The sequence below is a fragment of the Engraulis encrasicolus genome, chromosome 4 (assembly GCF_034702125.1).
Source record: "Engraulis encrasicolus isolate BLACKSEA-1 chromosome 4, IST_EnEncr_1.0, whole genome shotgun sequence".
NCBI lineage: Eukaryota > Metazoa > Chordata > Actinopteri > Clupeiformes > Engraulidae > Engraulis > Engraulis encrasicolus.
The window spans coordinates 25,531,217-25,548,716 of NC_085860.1; the positions used below are offsets into that span (position 1 = coordinate 25,531,217).

Consider the following 17,500-nt stretch of genomic DNA (forward strand, 5'->3'; position numbering starts at 1 on the left):
GCCCCCACTAACAATGGGCACGCACAATTACAGTGGAGGCAGCCAAGCCCTAACCATGGCCAACTAACCGCCAGGCAGGCAGCGATCACCACAGCTGAGAGCTGAGGAGAGAAGTACAGAGCAGAGCAACGCAGGCCCACAGATGGCCCATATGCTGCCCAGATGGGCCGCTTTGTGGAGGGATTCGGCTTAATGCTACACACATCCCCCAGCTTCCCCACTACAGGGAGTCTCACTCACTCACTCTCTCCCTCTCTCTCTCTCCCTTTCTCTCTCTCCCTCTCTCTCTCTCCCTCTCTCTCTCTCCCTTTCTCTCTCTCCCTCTCTCTCTCTCCCTTTCTCTCTCTCTCTCTCTCTCTCTCTCTCTCTCTCCCCTCCCTCCCTCCGAGGATCGTATCAAAACTTCACAAAAAGAAATATATAATAAATATACTTTTAAAAAAATCTGCTCTGCTGAAAACTGAGCCAAGCTCTCTCTCTCTCTCTTAATGACAGAGGCTGTCAGCTGCAGCTCACCAGACACCTAATCACCTCTGCACTGCTGCTGTTACCGCTGACACTGACACTGAGACTGAGACTGAGGCTGAGGCTGACTCAACTCAAACTCAGCTCAACTCAGCTGTTCAATCTCTGCATCACAGAGAGGGAGAAAAAAGGCGTTGCTGAAAAGCACACAGCCACAGGGGTAACAAAAGAAAGAAATACATTTAAAAAATCATACGCCAGATTCCCTCAGCTACAGTACCATGACCATGTGTGTTAGTAATGCAGGCCATTCTGTGGGTTCACTGCTCCCATACAGTGATGACTTTCCCCAAAATAGTGGCAAAAGAGTGAAATCTGTGAACAGCGAACAGCTTAAAAAAGTAGGCAAATATATTGCTCACCGTTACATCAAGTTCACAATGAATTATAATTTCAGATTTATTTTTGATTTCGACCATCTCAAGTGATGCAGGTTTAACGTGGATTTTGAGAGTGTCCCACAAAGTCCAGTGATTACGTATGATTTCCACTTAAGTCATCCTGGGACCAATGCTCTGACAACTCAAACAGTGATCACTCAAACTGGTGAAACACTTCCGCTGGCCATTAAAAATGTATTTGCCTACGCACCCTTTCTCTGCATCTTCACCGGCATACAATAACAACAACCATAAATGACGAAAACATACATACATAATCTATGTTCCTACTATCTATGCTACTACTCACCCTTTCTCCGCGTTGACCACGATGGCACGGGGCTTGTCCACCTCGTCCCGCAGCACCACCCCCACCGAGCGGCCGTCCATGCGGTGGATGTTGATGGTGTTGACGGTCTCGCAGGTCCAGTAGACGGTGCGGCTGTACGGGTCCATGCTCAGGTCGTGCGGATTCTTGGCCGGGTCCATGTGCGGGGATGTGGACGCCGTCGTCGACACCACAGATGAGGACTGCAAACAGGGAGGGGGAGAGAGAAAGAGAGAGAGAGAGAGAGAGAGAGAGAGAGAGAGAGAGAGAGAGAGAGAGAGAGAGAGAGAGAGAGAGAGAGAGAGAGAGAGAGAGAGAGAGAGAGAGAGAGATGGAGGACAGGTCACACTTCTGGTTATAAATGCTCAGGATAGAAGGACAACAGCAAAATTTGCTTACAAACAGATAGTGATGACCAATGCGCATTCTGAAGCTACAATCCAGTTCCACATATTCCAAGCGGCCTGGCTTTTACCTGTCCAAATGAACTAGTGTATTTTGGACAGGTACAAATATGTGGCACTGGATTGTAGCTTCGGAATCCCAAGTTGCCCATCGCTGCGAAAACTCTTTGGACAGCATGAGCTTGATGAATTTGTTCATCAAAATAGTTAATTACTTTAACTTTGATGTTGAACATTCAAAACATGTTCAATTGCTTTGATTTGATTGCTTTTGTATATTGCCAGTACATATATGAAGAGTATTGACTACAATGCCATTCCGTTGCAGTACACCGAGATCCAAAATTGTTCTCTGCTTAATCTCTTACCTCGTAGTAGAAATAACATTTTACAGAGACAGAAAAAGTGCCTGGGCGAGCAATAAATTACTCAGCAGCACTACAAAGTACTCCTCACTCAACCCCGTGCCACATACCTGTGTTCCGTCATCGCGGGCGCGTCTGATGTTGCCGCGGCCGTCTATCCAGTAGAGGAGGCTCTCCAGCGGGTCGTAGCTGATGGCGCGGACGCTGCGCTGCACGTGGATGGGCAGGATGATGTCGGGACTCTGCTCCCCCAGTACCATGCGGCTGATGGACGCCTTCTGGCTGAAGAGCAGGAAGCTGGACGGGGCTGAGGAGGCAAAAGCACAAAAGAATAATAAACGAATGAATGCCATTTATATGAATGTATGTATCCACCATTGTATCCACCATTTTTGACTTTTGCATTTTATTATTGGAAAATGACTGTTCATCATCTATGTGTGAATTCTTGCCATTCAAGTATTTAGAGAACATACTTTTTAATGTGCTGTGTCGCAGTACATTGTGCATGTACATGTATTTAAACTGAACAGGGCTGAAAGGATCAAGAGATAAATATGTGATTGTTTATATTTAGTGTATGAAGATATCCTACCATTTAAAATCCCACACATAGCTTAGATGAGGTGCTAAATACAGGATCAGTTAAGACAATTAAACCCAAAAGAAGAAACTTTACCGCACACTGCTCGACATTATAGAATTTAAAAGTGAATGCATCTTGCCTCTAGCTAGCATAATGAAGTTCAGACGGATTTAAACTGGACGGGGATACGAAATGACAAAGTACAGCGGGAAAACCGAAGAGGGCTCAGGAGACAGAAAGAAAAACAAGTGGATGTCATTCATATGTATTGAGATATATTTAAACTGGACGGAGCTGAGAGATGACAAGAGATACACAAGAGGAGGAGATGAGGTGGAGGATAGTGGGAGGAAATGAAGACCAGATCAGATTTACTGGAAATGAGACAAAATGAAAGCAATTTAGATTTTGTTATATTTGAAAATGTATTGGATTGTTTTTGAAAATAATAAATGTGGTGGCTTTAGCATTGCACACTGCTCGTGGAGGGGGGAAAACCCTACTCTCTTCGTCGGCCAAATATCATGTATAAATGTATGCACCAACGGGACTTAAACAAATGATGGTTCTTAAGCCACAGACATTTGGTCGCAGACTGCCAGCAAGTGCTTTTCATGATTGGTGCCTTATGGAGCCTTGCAAAACACGCAGAACAGAAGGTCAATTTGGGCAAATATCAAAACCACAAGCAGCATTTGTAATCTGCAAAAACATCAAGGTTAAACACAAGTTTTCTAACAAGCCAATCAAAATATTTGCTTACTTTGACCCAAAGTTTGATTACAAAGAAAAGCCTGCAGCAAACCCACAATAAACATTAGTCCATCAACATTTCAAAGTAAGTAACGATAAGAATCTTTCAGTCTCTTATCCGACATCGCTCAGTGTACTGGTCTTATTAGGCTAACTGCCCGGCCTATTAGCCACTTCCTTCTGCAAAAGAGCTGTCTTTAAGGCTCTATTACACGACACTAATCCTCCAGACCGTCAGTTAATCTCCGCAAATTGTTCCTCCCTCACAGCCCTCCAGGGCTGTCTGTGGCCGATTTGTGTGGAGTTTAAAAATATTTGCAGTTTCGTCCCTGCTGTGGCTTAATAACCTTTTAGAGTGTGGGTTTTTGAGCATTCTATAAAAAAAATGCGTTCTATAACAATGCAAGATTCTACAATTCCATATTTTATTGAATGACGCCCAGAATTCTATAGAACTTTCACTGCCTGTACATTCCAGTCACACCGGTGTGACGGTACACTCTTAAAGGTTAATGGTAGGGCACTCGTCTGCTACGTGGCCGACCCAGGTTCGATTCCGGTCCGTGTCCTTTGCCGACCCTTCCCCTTCTCTCTCTCCCAAAAAACATTTCCTGTCTCTCTCACACTGTCCTGTCACTAATTAAGTTTAAAGACAATAAAATATCTTTAAAACAATATTTGCAGCTTAACTACATCCAAGACGTACACATATTAAATTAGTCCTGTCATTTTGTAAAATGCCCTATGAATAACAAAAGTTGCAATACCTTCTCGAGACCAAGTGCTAACACTCTGGTGCACCCACTGACCAAAGAAAATAGTTACAGCATATTTGCTGCCAAAATACGCAAGCTCACAACCATGATGTATGAACTCCCACACACTATCAATTCTACAATCTACTCATTTACAGTATTTAACAGACGTTTTAGCCCTTCGGCGTAGGGGGTTAGGGGGTTAAGATTACGAAAGTATTCAAAAGATTAATTGCAGAATGAATAATTTGCACAAGGCTAAATTTCACTTTGAGTTGTAGACTGTTTATCACCGCATAGCAAATAGTGTGCAAAAGCTGTATTCTATTGAACACATGCAAGACCTATGTGTTAGTGACCATTCCCACATATATAATGAATACACCTACATGACAGTAACATACATTCACGGGTAAAAGTTGTCATGAGCCTCTTGAACACATATGCCTCTTTTTCCCTGCTGGCTTTCTAATAGGCCTACAGCTCGACACAGCGTGACTCGGCCGTCACTTTTTGCTCTTTGATTGATTGAGCTGTGTCGAGCCTAATCAAAAAGCAATGAGTTGCAGCCAAGTCGCGTTGTGTCAAGCTGTAGAGTATTAGCAACTAGTACTCCATAACCTTATCAGCTCGGGTATTCTCAGTCACAGTATCCCCCCCATGCTCATGTCACTCACAGGTGCAGTTGCGCCCGTTGACGTCGAGCGTGTAGTGCGAGGCGCAGCGGCACTGGGCTCCGGTAGGCGAGGCCAGGCACAGGTGGGCGCACATGCCGTTGTTCTGCGAGCACTCGTTGGCGCCGTCCTGCCGCGAGCTGTGAAAGACGCGGATGTCCATGCCGTACTCCAGGTGGTGCTGCACCACGGTGCGGTTCAGGCCGCTGCGCTTGTCGGCGCGCTCGATGCTGCGCTGGTACAGGTCCGTCCAGTAGATGTAGTCGCTGTACTGCGTCAGGCCGAACGGGTGGGGCAGGTCGTCCGCCACGATCTCGCGGTCCTGGCCTGGAGAGGGGTAGGGGTAGGGGTAGGTGGATGGTAGGGACGGGAGACAGCACAGTGAGGTTTAGGGTTAGGATTACTTTATGGGCAGTCTTCGGTAAGTGGTTAGGGCCTCAAAGTTGCATCCCAATGAGAAGCAGCTAGAAATGATCAAGTCCTGTGACTAAACTACCCACTAGAGAATGAGGCAACTGCACTGGGTTTAATGATGGTTGCTTGTATTTGAATGATCATGCATGTGTGCACTTTGTCAGTGAATGAGCAATGCCAGAGCAATAACCTGTGTGCAAGCGTGTGCATTTGTACATACGAATGTGTGAGGGCATAAACCTGTTTACCAATAGCTAGGCTGTGCCCTCAGGTCAAGAGCAATGCATGTACTTCCAGAGCTCCCGAAAAATGGGGAAGTCCTCCCAGTTTGTCATGAATTTTGAAACGTTCATTTTTATGCTATTGGTCAGACCAAGTCTCGAAGAGATTTGAAAGTCGATGATAATCAGGCTGGTTTACCAAGCATGTTGCTGGACTCGATCATGCAGGTGTCGAGGTCGGTCCAGTAGAGGCGCTGGTCCGTGTAGTCGATGGTCAGGCCGTTGGCGCGGCCCACCTTGTCCACCAGCGTGCCGATGCTGCTGCCGTCCATGTGGGCCTTGACGATCCGCGGACGCCCGCCCCACTCCGTCCAGTACATGTAGCTGCACACACAAACACATTACATTGGATTGCATTGCATTACACTTACGAAAACCGACCTTGGTTTCACTGTAGTAACCATGGTTTTACCATGGTATGTCATAGATACTCTTAACTACTCTGAACCAACCATAGAATTACTATGGCTTATCCAAGCCAGGCTGTGCCCTCCTAGTGACACAGAGATTTGAACATCGATGATAATTAGGCTAGGCTTATCCATGTTATTACATTGCATTGCGTTACACTTAGCATGACGCTTATATCCAAATCGACAGACTGTTATTGCAGGGTATTGGCAACAGTATCGAGAGCAGGGGTTACACTGTGGCGCAGTGCGCTAGGCCCCCCACATGTACTCTTGCATGCCCATAGGGACCCAGGTTCGAATCCCGCCTGATTCCTGTACCAACACTGCCCCATCTCTCTTTCACACTCTCTTCCTGTCATACTCTCAAATGCCCTATGAAGAAAATGTCCTTAAAAACAGTTCCTTGGGTAATGTGGATTTACTGTAGGTGCCTTGCTCAAGGACACTTCAGCCAGGATGGATGAAAATGTCAGGACACACAGTAAATTCTTCCAACTAGTGAGGGTTGGAATCGAACCAGACACTCCATGATCCAAAGACCATCTTCCTAACCATTACGGTTAGGAAGCACATGACGACTACATGGCAGCCTCATCAATCAAACATTTCGGAAAAGCATCACTTATTCATGGGACAAAATGTCAGCGACAGCAATTATCCGATCGGATTAGCTTTTGGTAATTAGCTTCAGTATGGTATGGTAATTGGGAAAATCTAATACCAGTTGTACATACTGTACATCATTGCCATTTATTTCTGACACTGTATTAGGATCTCTGTAATTCCGTAATAAAACAATTATCATGTGTATTTAATTGAACACTTCCTCACAACCAAGTATGACCAGTACACATCTCACTAAAACTGGCCTGACTGAAAGCCAGTAAGTAAAAAGCCAAGCTGCTGCAGTGCTGTATCTACAGCTTAATAAATGAGCATCTTCCAAGATCTTCCTCACACCTGAGAATGGTTCATAAGCTATGCCAAATCTACTGAAAGTGACACTTAGAAATGTGGCCTCTTCAGCACTGCTAACATAACCTCAAGGCGGAGGAATCTCAACTGTTGCTCAAAAAATCTCAAAATATTTGGCAGCCAATCTAAATTCTGCAGGGGATGTGTGTCAGACAAAAACATGCAGTATTTCTACTTGGGAGGAATAGAAAATACTAATGTGTGTGTGTTTGTATGTGTGTGCATGTGTGCCTACCTGTGCATAGGTGCATGTGTGTGTGTGTGTGTGTGTGTGTGTGTGCGCACCCGCCCGCGCGGCGCGCGCATGCATGTGTGTGTGTGTGTGTGTGTGTGTGTGTGTGTGTGTGTGTGTGTGTGTGTGTGTGTGTGTGTGTGTGTGTGTGCGTGCGCGTGTGCGACTGTGCGTATGCGAGGAGACACGATTGAGCGGTGCATGTTAACAAAAGGCAAACATGCCTGGGAGGCCACAGGAATGCCTCCAGCAGGCGTCAGGGACATGACATGACTTCGTGCACAGAGCGAAGCAGAGCAGAGCAGAGCGCAGCACAGCGCAGCACAGCACAGCACAGCAGATCAGCAGAGCAGACGAGAGCAGAGCAGAGCAGAGCACAGCAGATCAGCAGAGCAGACGAGAGCAGAGCAGAGCAGAACACAACACGACAAGACGACACAGCACAAAACAACACAACACAACACAACACAACACAACACAACACAAGATGACAGAGTGGAGCACAGTAGAGCATAGCAGATCAGCAGGGCAGATGAGAGCAGAGTAGAGCAGAGCACAGCAGATGAGCAGACAGGAGAGTAGAACAGAGTGCATGCACCAGGCAGCAATGCGCTGGCAAGTTGGCACAAGCATGTTTTCACACAAGACAACCCACAACACACTCACATACACACAAACAGACAGACATACTCTCTCTCTCTCTCTCTCTCTCTCTCTCTCTCTCTCTCTCTCTCTCTCTCTCTCTCTCTCTCTCTCTCTCTCTCTCTCTCTCTCTCTCTCTCTCTCTCTCTCTCTCTCTCTCTCTCTCTCTCTCTCTCTCTCTCCAAAACATACACACACACGCACACAATGTAAAATGAGACTGCAAAGACTGACTCGGATTCTGATTCTGACTGATAATTCCTCTTCGTGATTGAAATTGCTATCCAAATGTTGTGACTATAGGAGGGGTGTAATATATTTAGACAATCTTGCAGTTGAGTAACAAAAGGTACTGAGACCCAATGTTAAATAAATACATGACTCAACCAGCAGATTTTGTGGTTTATGACATGTGCATATGTAGATGACAGCATAACCACAACTTGCGCCCACAAATACAGTCTCAATGACTATGAATCACAATGATGACTTAAGAGAATGTAAAACATGCCTGATTCACTTCATGGGAACTGCCCTCAGTTCCTGATGAAGAACCTACTATGACATTTTCCCACTCAAACTGCCCTTAATATAACAGCTGCATTAATAACAAAACAAGCATGGACTGCATTCAATGCTAAACATTTAAAATAGTCTTTTTAATGGACATTTTATTAGCTGTCACTATAACGTTCCAGGAAAAAGCGTGCCTGGCCTTAGCTATCCATAGGCTTCTGCTAAATTACCGCTTCGCTACATGCTACATATGTAGGCAAGGTCTATGGTGCATTGGTGGGGGTTCTGACAGTAAAAAAATACAAAATGTGTCAATTCAACACCAAGAGAGTCTGCTTAACATCTTATACAGTGTATTTGGTTCCTGCGTACTCACTGATACTGTTTTCAGGCTGACCAGAATGGTGCTGGTAGCCGTCCCCGCACCAGATACGGTACGTTCGGAGCTAAGGTGCTTGCCTGCGAACCACTCACGTTCATAACGGGCTCTGAAATGTTCTGCATATGCCACGGTTTGCAGACCAAGTACTTTTCGGTTTGCATTGCAAACCAATTTTGAACAAACCAACCCAAACGCTCGGACTTGTGGTGTGAAAATGGCAGCCAATTCAAAATTAAATACAGAAACGGGCATCGGCGCAGTTCCCCGTCAGCCTGAACGTGCATTAAGTTTTGAATTGACACTGCATTATTTTTACTGTGTAGCCCATAAGTGAATGGAGGGGGGGAGGGAGGTGAAGATCAACCAGTGTAGAACAACTCACCCATTGGCTGGGTCGAGCGCTAGGGAGCGCGGGTTGTCCAGGTCTTTGCAGACGAGGACCTGGCGGTACTGGCCGTCAAGGTGGGCCACCTCTATGCGGTTGGTGCCGGTGTCGGCCCAGTACACGTTGCGGCCCATCCAGTCCACGGCCATGCCCTCGGGGTAGTCCAGACCAAACTCTATCACGTGCTCCACCGACGACCCGTTCATGAAGGCTCGGCTGATGGTCTGAGGGCAAACAAGGAAACAGTGAATCAGGAAAATAAGAAATTTAACAATAATTTAATAATAATAAAAATAAGTCATTGCATTATTACATTTCTATTGTGATTTGATTTATGTACTGAGTTGCACTTGCTACTGCTTCATTACATTGAGTTGTGTTCTTTTCTTTATGGTGTTGGTATTGTCTCTATGCAGCCCAGTATGACATGTGTATTACTTTTACTTCCAAAAGAAGTACAATATGTCCTTCTACTGTACCTATGTGTACTAACACTATGGTTACCAGTTCACTGAATAGAAAAAAAGATACAGTACATAGACGGACTTAATTCGCTGGGGATCAGTGCAAATACTTTCAAGGACATTGTACACTTGTATAGTAAAATGTGTTGCACCATGAGTGTTTGGCTAAAGTCTGCTATACATGTGGTTCGATGAACCAGTGTACCTCTCTGAGATTTCCATGCCTCGCGCACTCACACTGAGTACATGTGGATAATGAGTGCATGGGTAAAACTCCTGCATTATCATTATTATGTTCTTGAACATTATATATAGTCTTATAGTAACATTGAGCAATAGTGTCCCCCAGAATGTTTCCTAGTGTATCATCACTTACAAAGAAAGTGAAAAAGTGAAAGCCCAACTGGGAAACACCACCTCCCATTGTCATTGTGACACAGCACACAAGTGAACACTGCACACAATGAAATTGCATTTATGCCTCACCCGTGCAAGGGGGCAGCCCCCAATGGCGCCCCAAGGGAGCAGTGCAGTGGGACGGTACCATGCTCAGGGTGCCTCAGTCATGGAGGAGGATGGGGGAGAGCACTGGTTAATTACTGCCCCTACCAACCTGGCAGGTCGGGAGTCGAACCGACAACCTTTGGGCTACAAGTCTGACGCCCTCACCGCTTACCCATGACTGCCCTAGAGTAACGTAGTGCAATGTAACGTAATGAGCGCCACCTTGGTGCTGACGTCGGTCCAGTAGATCCGGTTCTCGGCCACGTCGAAGTCCAGCGCGGACGCCTCCTTGACGCCGGTGAGCGGGATGGCCACATCGTTGCTGTTGGTGCCCAGCGAGATGCTGCGGATGTCAGCACGGTTGGTGAAGAGCAGGAAGGCCTCGGGCACCACACAGGTGCGCAGGTCGCTCAGCAGCTCCAGGCCCATGGGGCAGGCACAGCGCGGGCCCTGCGGACGGTGGAAGCACAGGTGGCTGCAGCCGCCGTTGCTCTCCGCACAGCCATTGGTGCCTGTAGTAGGGTTGTGCAGGGTGTTGGTGGGGTGTGGGTCAGGGAGAGGGAGAGAGAGAGAGAGAGAGAGAGAGAGAGAGAGAGAGAGAGAGAGAGAGAGAGAGAGAGAGAGAGAGACAGAGAGAGATGCAGACAAAAAGACTATGAGACAGCTTAAGAGACAGATTAAAGCCAACACAGGAATAAATGCTGTGTTAATTCAACACTGACAGTTGAATGAGAGCAGAGAGAGGGACCAAAATACACTCTTAAGGCTCTTTTCCAATGCCGGTTTTCTGGTTGGCCTACAGCTTGACACAGCGCGACTCTGCCACCAATACTTGCTTTTCGATTGAGCCGTGTCGTGCACAATCAAAAAGCAAAAAGTGGTGGCCGTGTCGCACTGTACTGTGACGAGTTGTAGGCCTACCAGAAAACCGGCATTGGAAAAGAGCATTTAGAGATGTTGAACCGGCTCTCTTAGTGTTCAATTAACACTGCATTTTAACTGTGTAGAAACGTAGGCATCCAGCACACATATTCATCAGGTTCTTATTTCAGAATTGAAACAGATTTCGGCCCTAACTTAGTTATTATTTTACTTCTATAGACTTCTAATCCCTCAGGGTTCACCCTTCACTGTTGGCTTAGCTTGTCCTCCTTAATCTCTAATTGCTGTTTACCTAAAGTCACAGACTTCAATCGCTAGTTAATCTATACTAGCATTGGGTTTGACCCAGCCTATAACCTCAAAATGGTTGTTTGTTTGGGGCGTTGCAGTGGCGTGTTTTGTGTGACTATGGATTAACAAGGTACACAAATACTCCAACTCCAATACCAAACGTATTTGGACAGTCAATAATTGCTGGAACTTTGATCTCACACACTATTTACTATACGACGCAAAATGTTGACAGATATCCATTTATGTACATCACCTTGCTGAACTCTAGGCCCAGAATTACCCTTTAGATCTCCAGCAACTGATCAGGGTGTCACCAGAGACGGAGACAGAGAGCCCATTTGGGAGATTGGAACTGATGCCAATTTTTGTGCATTTTTGAAGGTCAGACTGCATCAGCTTGACTTCTACATGATCTTTGATATTACTACTTTGGCCTACTTGGCTGTTCAATACCTGACTGACTCACAGTTCATACCGTTGTGATGTATGGACTGGAGGAGACATGAGTGCATTAATTTCCCAGATGTTTGACTGGGAGCCCTTAAAAAAGCATGGCTGCTGTACATGGGTGGTAAGAAATGACCAAACTAGGCAGAGAGCAACCTGGAGATAGCCAGGCCATGCCCTCCTAGTGGCACAACCTTTGGTGTTGCTTCTAGTCAGGCCAAGAGCAATGTAAATATCGTTTCTGATCTCCCGAAAAATCGGGAATCCACCCACTTTGTCAGAAACCAATCAACCATTAGCAAACCAAGGAGGGCGGGTCAACAATGCTGTTTGGGAAATATTAATTGTTATGCTCTAGGTCAGACCAAGACTTGAAGAGATCTGAAAGTCGATGATAATCAGGCTAACCTGGAGAGAGGGGCAGGCCAGGACAGACTGCTTACAAAGCACCTCACACCAGTACACACAGCAAGCTGGGAAACAAAGGGCCCATCAAGGAGCTACTTAAAAACAATCACCCCCATAACACCTTAAAGGGGGAGGCGGGCGGGGGGTGATGCTAAAAATCAAAGCAAGACCAGCCACTTCCTACCTCAATTACTCCACCACAACAAAGGGCTCGCAACATCCTCTCAGACACAAAAGATAGCTGGGTAAAAAAACGTAAGCGTCAGCAGCTTGTAAAAGATCTTCCCCTGAGGTGAAGTTCAAAACTAGACGAGGATGTTGACAAACGAGCCGAGAGGAGAGCCAACCTTGTTATCCAACCTTGTGTCCAAAGCAGGTAATTCACATCTGCCCGAAGATGTATGGGAACGAGTAGTACATTCAAGAAGAACTCGCTAAGATTGACGGAAATCCTGCTAAAGGTTGTCTGGAATATAATGGTTTCATTCATTCACTGCCTAAAGGTGGCAATTCTGTATGAGATATTGTGCAATTGTGTCGTCATCATCAGTCCTTCATAATAAATGCACATTTTAGTGTAACACCGGTCACATTGGCTCTAGTCCACCAACACCAAAGATTTTGCAATGGTAATTCAACACTTAGTTAGACCAACACTATGTTCATTTGAAGTTCATTAACACTTTAATAGTACAGCCAGCACTGTATTAGGGTTTGCTGTGGACCAAGGCTCACGCTGAGATTCATTTTTGTTGAAGTTGTGACATCATGACCAAAGTACAAGAACTCTATTGATCCAGTGAAATAAATAGAACATTTTGTGTGAACATATGAAATAATAATATGCTATGCTGTGATAGGGTTACGGTTTAGAAAGACATCAGTCCATAATGGTCAACATCAGCCTATTGTTTGTTGTAGGCTTTCCCGCTGGAATGGACGGAGGTCAATTGATACAGTGTCTATTGACATGCCGGCATGGTACTATAATTACATTACAATTTAGTGTTTATTGCTCCCTTAAGATAGCATACTAAATGTGGGAGGGATATGTTTGTCTAGGTGGCCATCTGAACTGCAAGAAACTGGGGTAAACAATACAATCTGTCCTTTGAAATCTGGAGTGCATGTCTTGCTAAGTTATCAGCTTACTTGGTTGCAATGCAATTTCCCATTGGAAACCTAGTCAGGGTTCCCACTCTAATTCAGATATAGAATTCCATGATTTTCCATGTCTTTCCAGACCCTAAAACCGAATTTCCATGACCACTTCCATAAAAAAAAAAAAATGTTAAAGCGTCTTAAAAAGTGTGTAAACTGAAGATTATCTTCACTCCTAGAGACGACGCCGAGCCACCGCCAGACTTAGGTGGGCTCATTTTATCCTAGAATGTTGCACTTTATAGTGCGAAACCAAACTGTCTCTGGCGAAGCGTTGTAGTTTAACCAGTAAGAAACAGTCTTACACACCAAACATTTTTTTTTTGTTTCTACACAACTGTTGAGAAAATTCCATGATATTCCATGACTATGCATGCAAAATGGTAAAATTCCATGACTTTCCATGACTGGAAAAACTTTTATGAAATTCCATGATATTCCAGAAATTCCATGACCCGTGGGAACCCTGCCTAGTAAGTTTCTAAGTGGTTAGTAACGATGCTTTCGAGAAACAGGGTCCTGGATGAATGAACATGGCATGAGTCCTGAAAAAGTCCGGTAGAAGACCATGATGTTAAACCTTTTCATCCTTTGCTTGCTTCCATTCAAGTGCCAGCATACACATTTCAACTATCTGTCTTGTGGGCTATATCCTTCCCTGACCACTGCCACCCAGTCTGGAACATCTGAGAGTGACCATTAAAATGTCTTTGACATCCACAGGAATTCTGTGATTGAGGATGCTGATATTAGTTATGTATTGTTGTGTATATAGTTATAGTTGTGTATGCCCTGTTGTGAGAGACAGAGAAATGTCATTGCTTTAAGAAGTTACCCCACATAACTTCTAGCTGCACGTTTATTTTCCGTATTATGTGAAATGTTTATTTTGTGTAAAGTTTTTTTTCCTTATTATCAGTTAAGGTGTCTGTCTGCGCCTAGAACTTTGTGTAGGCTGCCATTTTGATCAGGATTCCCTGGCAGAAGAGACACTTACCAAGTGAATACACCGGCCGCGACGAGATTCAGGCTACAGAGAATCGTGTCTGTGCAGATACGAGCGATTGAAGCGCCTAGAGTATCTTCGTTAAAAGCAGAATGCAAGTATTCCAACATTCCCATTGGCTGTGGCCGCTGTCTCAGAACCGCATCATAGCCAATTTGCATAATATTCCCAGGAGCTCAACTCCAACTGTCGCTCTCGTTGTGCAAATCGCCTCTCTTCTCCCGAATCGCTTATGTCGCGCGGCTCAATACAAAGTCAATTACTTCCGTCGCTCGCCACGCTCATGTCGTGGCCGGTGTATCCTCGTGGTTATTCTCAATGATCTTGGATAAATAAAAAAAGAAATATAAAAGTGTCCCTCACCTGTGGCCTCCATGACCTTGGTGGCCTTGAGGCCCATGAGGTCAGGCAGCTGGTCGATGATGATCTCGCGCTCGGCCGTGTGCTTATGCACACGCTCGATGCTGCGCCGCTGCCAGTCCGTCCAGTAGATGTAGTCTCCCAGCAGGGTGAAGCCGAAGATGTGCGGCAGCTTGTCCTCCAGCAGGGTCATCCTGCCCGTGCCGTCAGCGTTGATTACCTGAGGGAGACACAGATTACATCATGTTAACATGACATTACTTAACGTTTATACAAAAAGAGACAGATAGCGTGGTACACACATAATGAAATAACCAGCAGCATAAAACAGGTGGGGAAATACATACATACTATAAACACACAGATATGGTGTGTATAGGGATTGGACATTTCGTGATTGGACATTTTTTGTTGCAAAGTGTGAACTTTTATGAGCTGACACTGACACATACAGGCAATAAATCCACAAACTGAAGTAACTCAAACGAGGGTAGACTGATGGACGTGTAACGAAGGATTGAACATTAGCTTTGCTAAACTTGAACTATGAGCCCCTGATTTAAACAAGATGCAATTCACCAACTAAAGCCACTCAACTGGGGACAGACAGGGATAGAATGCATTAGGTACTTCCACACATCATGGCAGGGACTATACCCCCATAACCACACAGCAATGACAACTGTTGATAGTACACTGGTTTCCATGTAGTTTGTTGTTGATATGGATTTTAGCTATTAAAAAAAGAAATCCTCAATTGAAAACCTTGAATGGTGGTATGAATAAGTGTAAACCCAACGACCCTGCAAAATCTCTGTCCAAGTATCACTGATTCCAGCTTGTAAAACCGGGCCAATAGCCGTTTCAAAAAAGTCAGATTGCACATGTTTGATTCAACCATTTCCTGTACCAGCTGACCTTAATAAGCACAGATAGCTGACTGCGGATTATTGAAGTCTATTTTGTTTCGTGAAAAGAATGTACGGCAAAGTTTTTTTTTTACTTTCTAAAGGTAGGATTGGCACACATTGGACTGGCATAACTTCTATCCCACCTGATAAACAATGTCATAAAAATGCTTTTTGGAATGTGAAAAAACAACTTTAATTGCCTTTTATCAGTCTGCTTGGCAGTGGAACAGGTGTTGTTTTCCATTATGATCCAGAGAGATATCTGATCATAGCTGTTTACAACCGCACCATGCTGAAAAAAACTAATGAAAAAACAGAAACTTGGCCCCGTGATCGCCAACGTAAACCTATTCTAGGCAATACACAGGGTGGCATGACTGATTATATAGTTAAAGAAAAAACACAAGTTTGTCTGCAGCATCGAACAGAAAGCAACAACACAATTCCTTAACTATTTTGGGCAAGAGTATATATCACATGGTAAAGGAATAAATGTGACGGTATAGGATTCCAGTCACAAGGCAACCATTATTGCACAGAAAATTAGGTAAAGCGATACTAGGAGGAGTGCCAAAGCATGCAAGTGTGAGAGAAGGGGAGGGAGGGAAAGAGAAACAGAGAGAGAGAGAAAGAGAAATAGAGAGAGAGAGAGAGAGAGAGAGAGAGAGTATTGGAACGCACTGTGCTCTTGGGAACCCACTGTTGAATATTTTTTGAAAGGCCTGAAATTATAGCCTCGGCATACTATCCTTGCATTACTATTACAGAAATGTGCTTGCTGAAAATAGACGCCAGTGTTTTTTTTACGGCAAACTGGTGTAAGCTGAAGTAAATACTCGAGCTCTGCAGCTCCACACAACACATACGAGGTGAAAGGGGACAACTCCAGCTGGTTTTAAGACACAGCCTGTCAATCTGTCAGACTTACACTTCAATTCAGCCAAGTATGTCCGGATATACAAATCCAATTCGAAGCCAAACTGAATGGAAAAACAACAACGACGGAACAACATCACGTCCATGGGCGAAAGCCTTAAAAATGTTAAGCTGTAATGCTGTTTAGGTCATCTGCTGTGGGCAGCTTAAGGGGAATTAGGAACTAATAGTTATGGGAACTTTTAAAATGGGTGAATTGACTAAGAGTCGACAAGTGTGTTTGGTGCGGAGGGGGGAAATGCTGTGCACATGAGATCACTGCTGGAGCTCGTCCATAAACAAATACTTTCCTTTAAAGCTGTTGTGGGGAGCAGAGGGGGGAGCCTACACCTGTGAACGATCTCTTCATTGCCCCTTCCCCTTAGTTGCTATGCTCGTCAGAAACGTATTAACGGGAAATTGGACTGTTTTCATATTACACTTAGTCAACACATCTATGAAAGACCAAATGGGAATCTCAAACTCTCATTGACATTGTGACACAGCACTCCACAGCACACAAGTAAACACTGCATACTGCACACAACAAAATTGTATTTATGCCTCACCCGTGCAAGGGGGCAGCCCCCAATGGCACCGAGAAGGGAGCAGTGCGGCGGGACGGTACCATGGGTACCAGGTACCAGGGTAACCCAGTCATGGAGGAGGATGGGGGAGAGCACTGGTTAATTACTGCCCCCACCAACCTGGTGGGTCGGTAGTCGAACTGTCCACCTTTGAGCTACAAGTCTGACGCCCTAACCACTTGCCCATGACTGCCCATATCTAAATCCATTTACATGCATTTAGGCACCTAGTCTCACCTTGCTCAAGGGCACTTCAGACATGGATGATATGGGATTTAAACCAACCAACCTTCTAACTCCAAGACCAACTCCCTACTCATTGGACCAGGGGTGGGGAATCTATGTCTCGCGGGGCGTTTGCGGTCCTTGAGGCCATTTTATCCGGCCAATATAATTTCAATGTTATGCAGCTTCACATGAAATATGACATCTTTTGTAAAGGAATCTTAGAAAATACATTCGCAATACAATTAAGTTATATTCAGGGGAACTAGAGAAGGTGGGGTCTGTTTTAAAGATAGCTGCCTTCAATATAGGCCTAAAGTGCTGGG

General features: G+C 45.0%; 1 protein-coding gene across 2 annotated transcripts in view; it reads right to left on the reverse strand.

Moving 5' to 3' along the window:
- The window catches only part of lrp5 (low density lipoprotein receptor-related protein 5), a 90,967-nt gene that overhangs the window by 17,687 nt on the left and 55,780 nt on the right, over positions 1 to 17,500 (reverse strand). For both annotated transcript variants that reach the window (XM_063196972.1, XM_063196971.1), the window contains exons 10-16: positions 14,540 to 14,756; positions 10,201 to 10,490; positions 9,008 to 9,234; positions 5,605 to 5,789; positions 4,774 to 5,097; positions 2,113 to 2,309; positions 1,216 to 1,436 (exon numbers count right to left, since the gene is read on the reverse strand). In XM_063196972.1, coding sequence (XP_063053042.1) covers positions 1,216 to 1,436; positions 2,113 to 2,309; positions 4,774 to 5,097; positions 5,605 to 5,789; positions 9,008 to 9,234; positions 10,201 to 10,490; positions 14,540 to 14,756 — 1,661 coding nt within the window. The remainder of the gene's footprint in view (positions 1 to 1,215; positions 1,437 to 2,112; positions 2,310 to 4,773; positions 5,098 to 5,604; positions 5,790 to 9,007; positions 9,235 to 10,200; positions 10,491 to 14,539; positions 14,757 to 17,500) is intronic.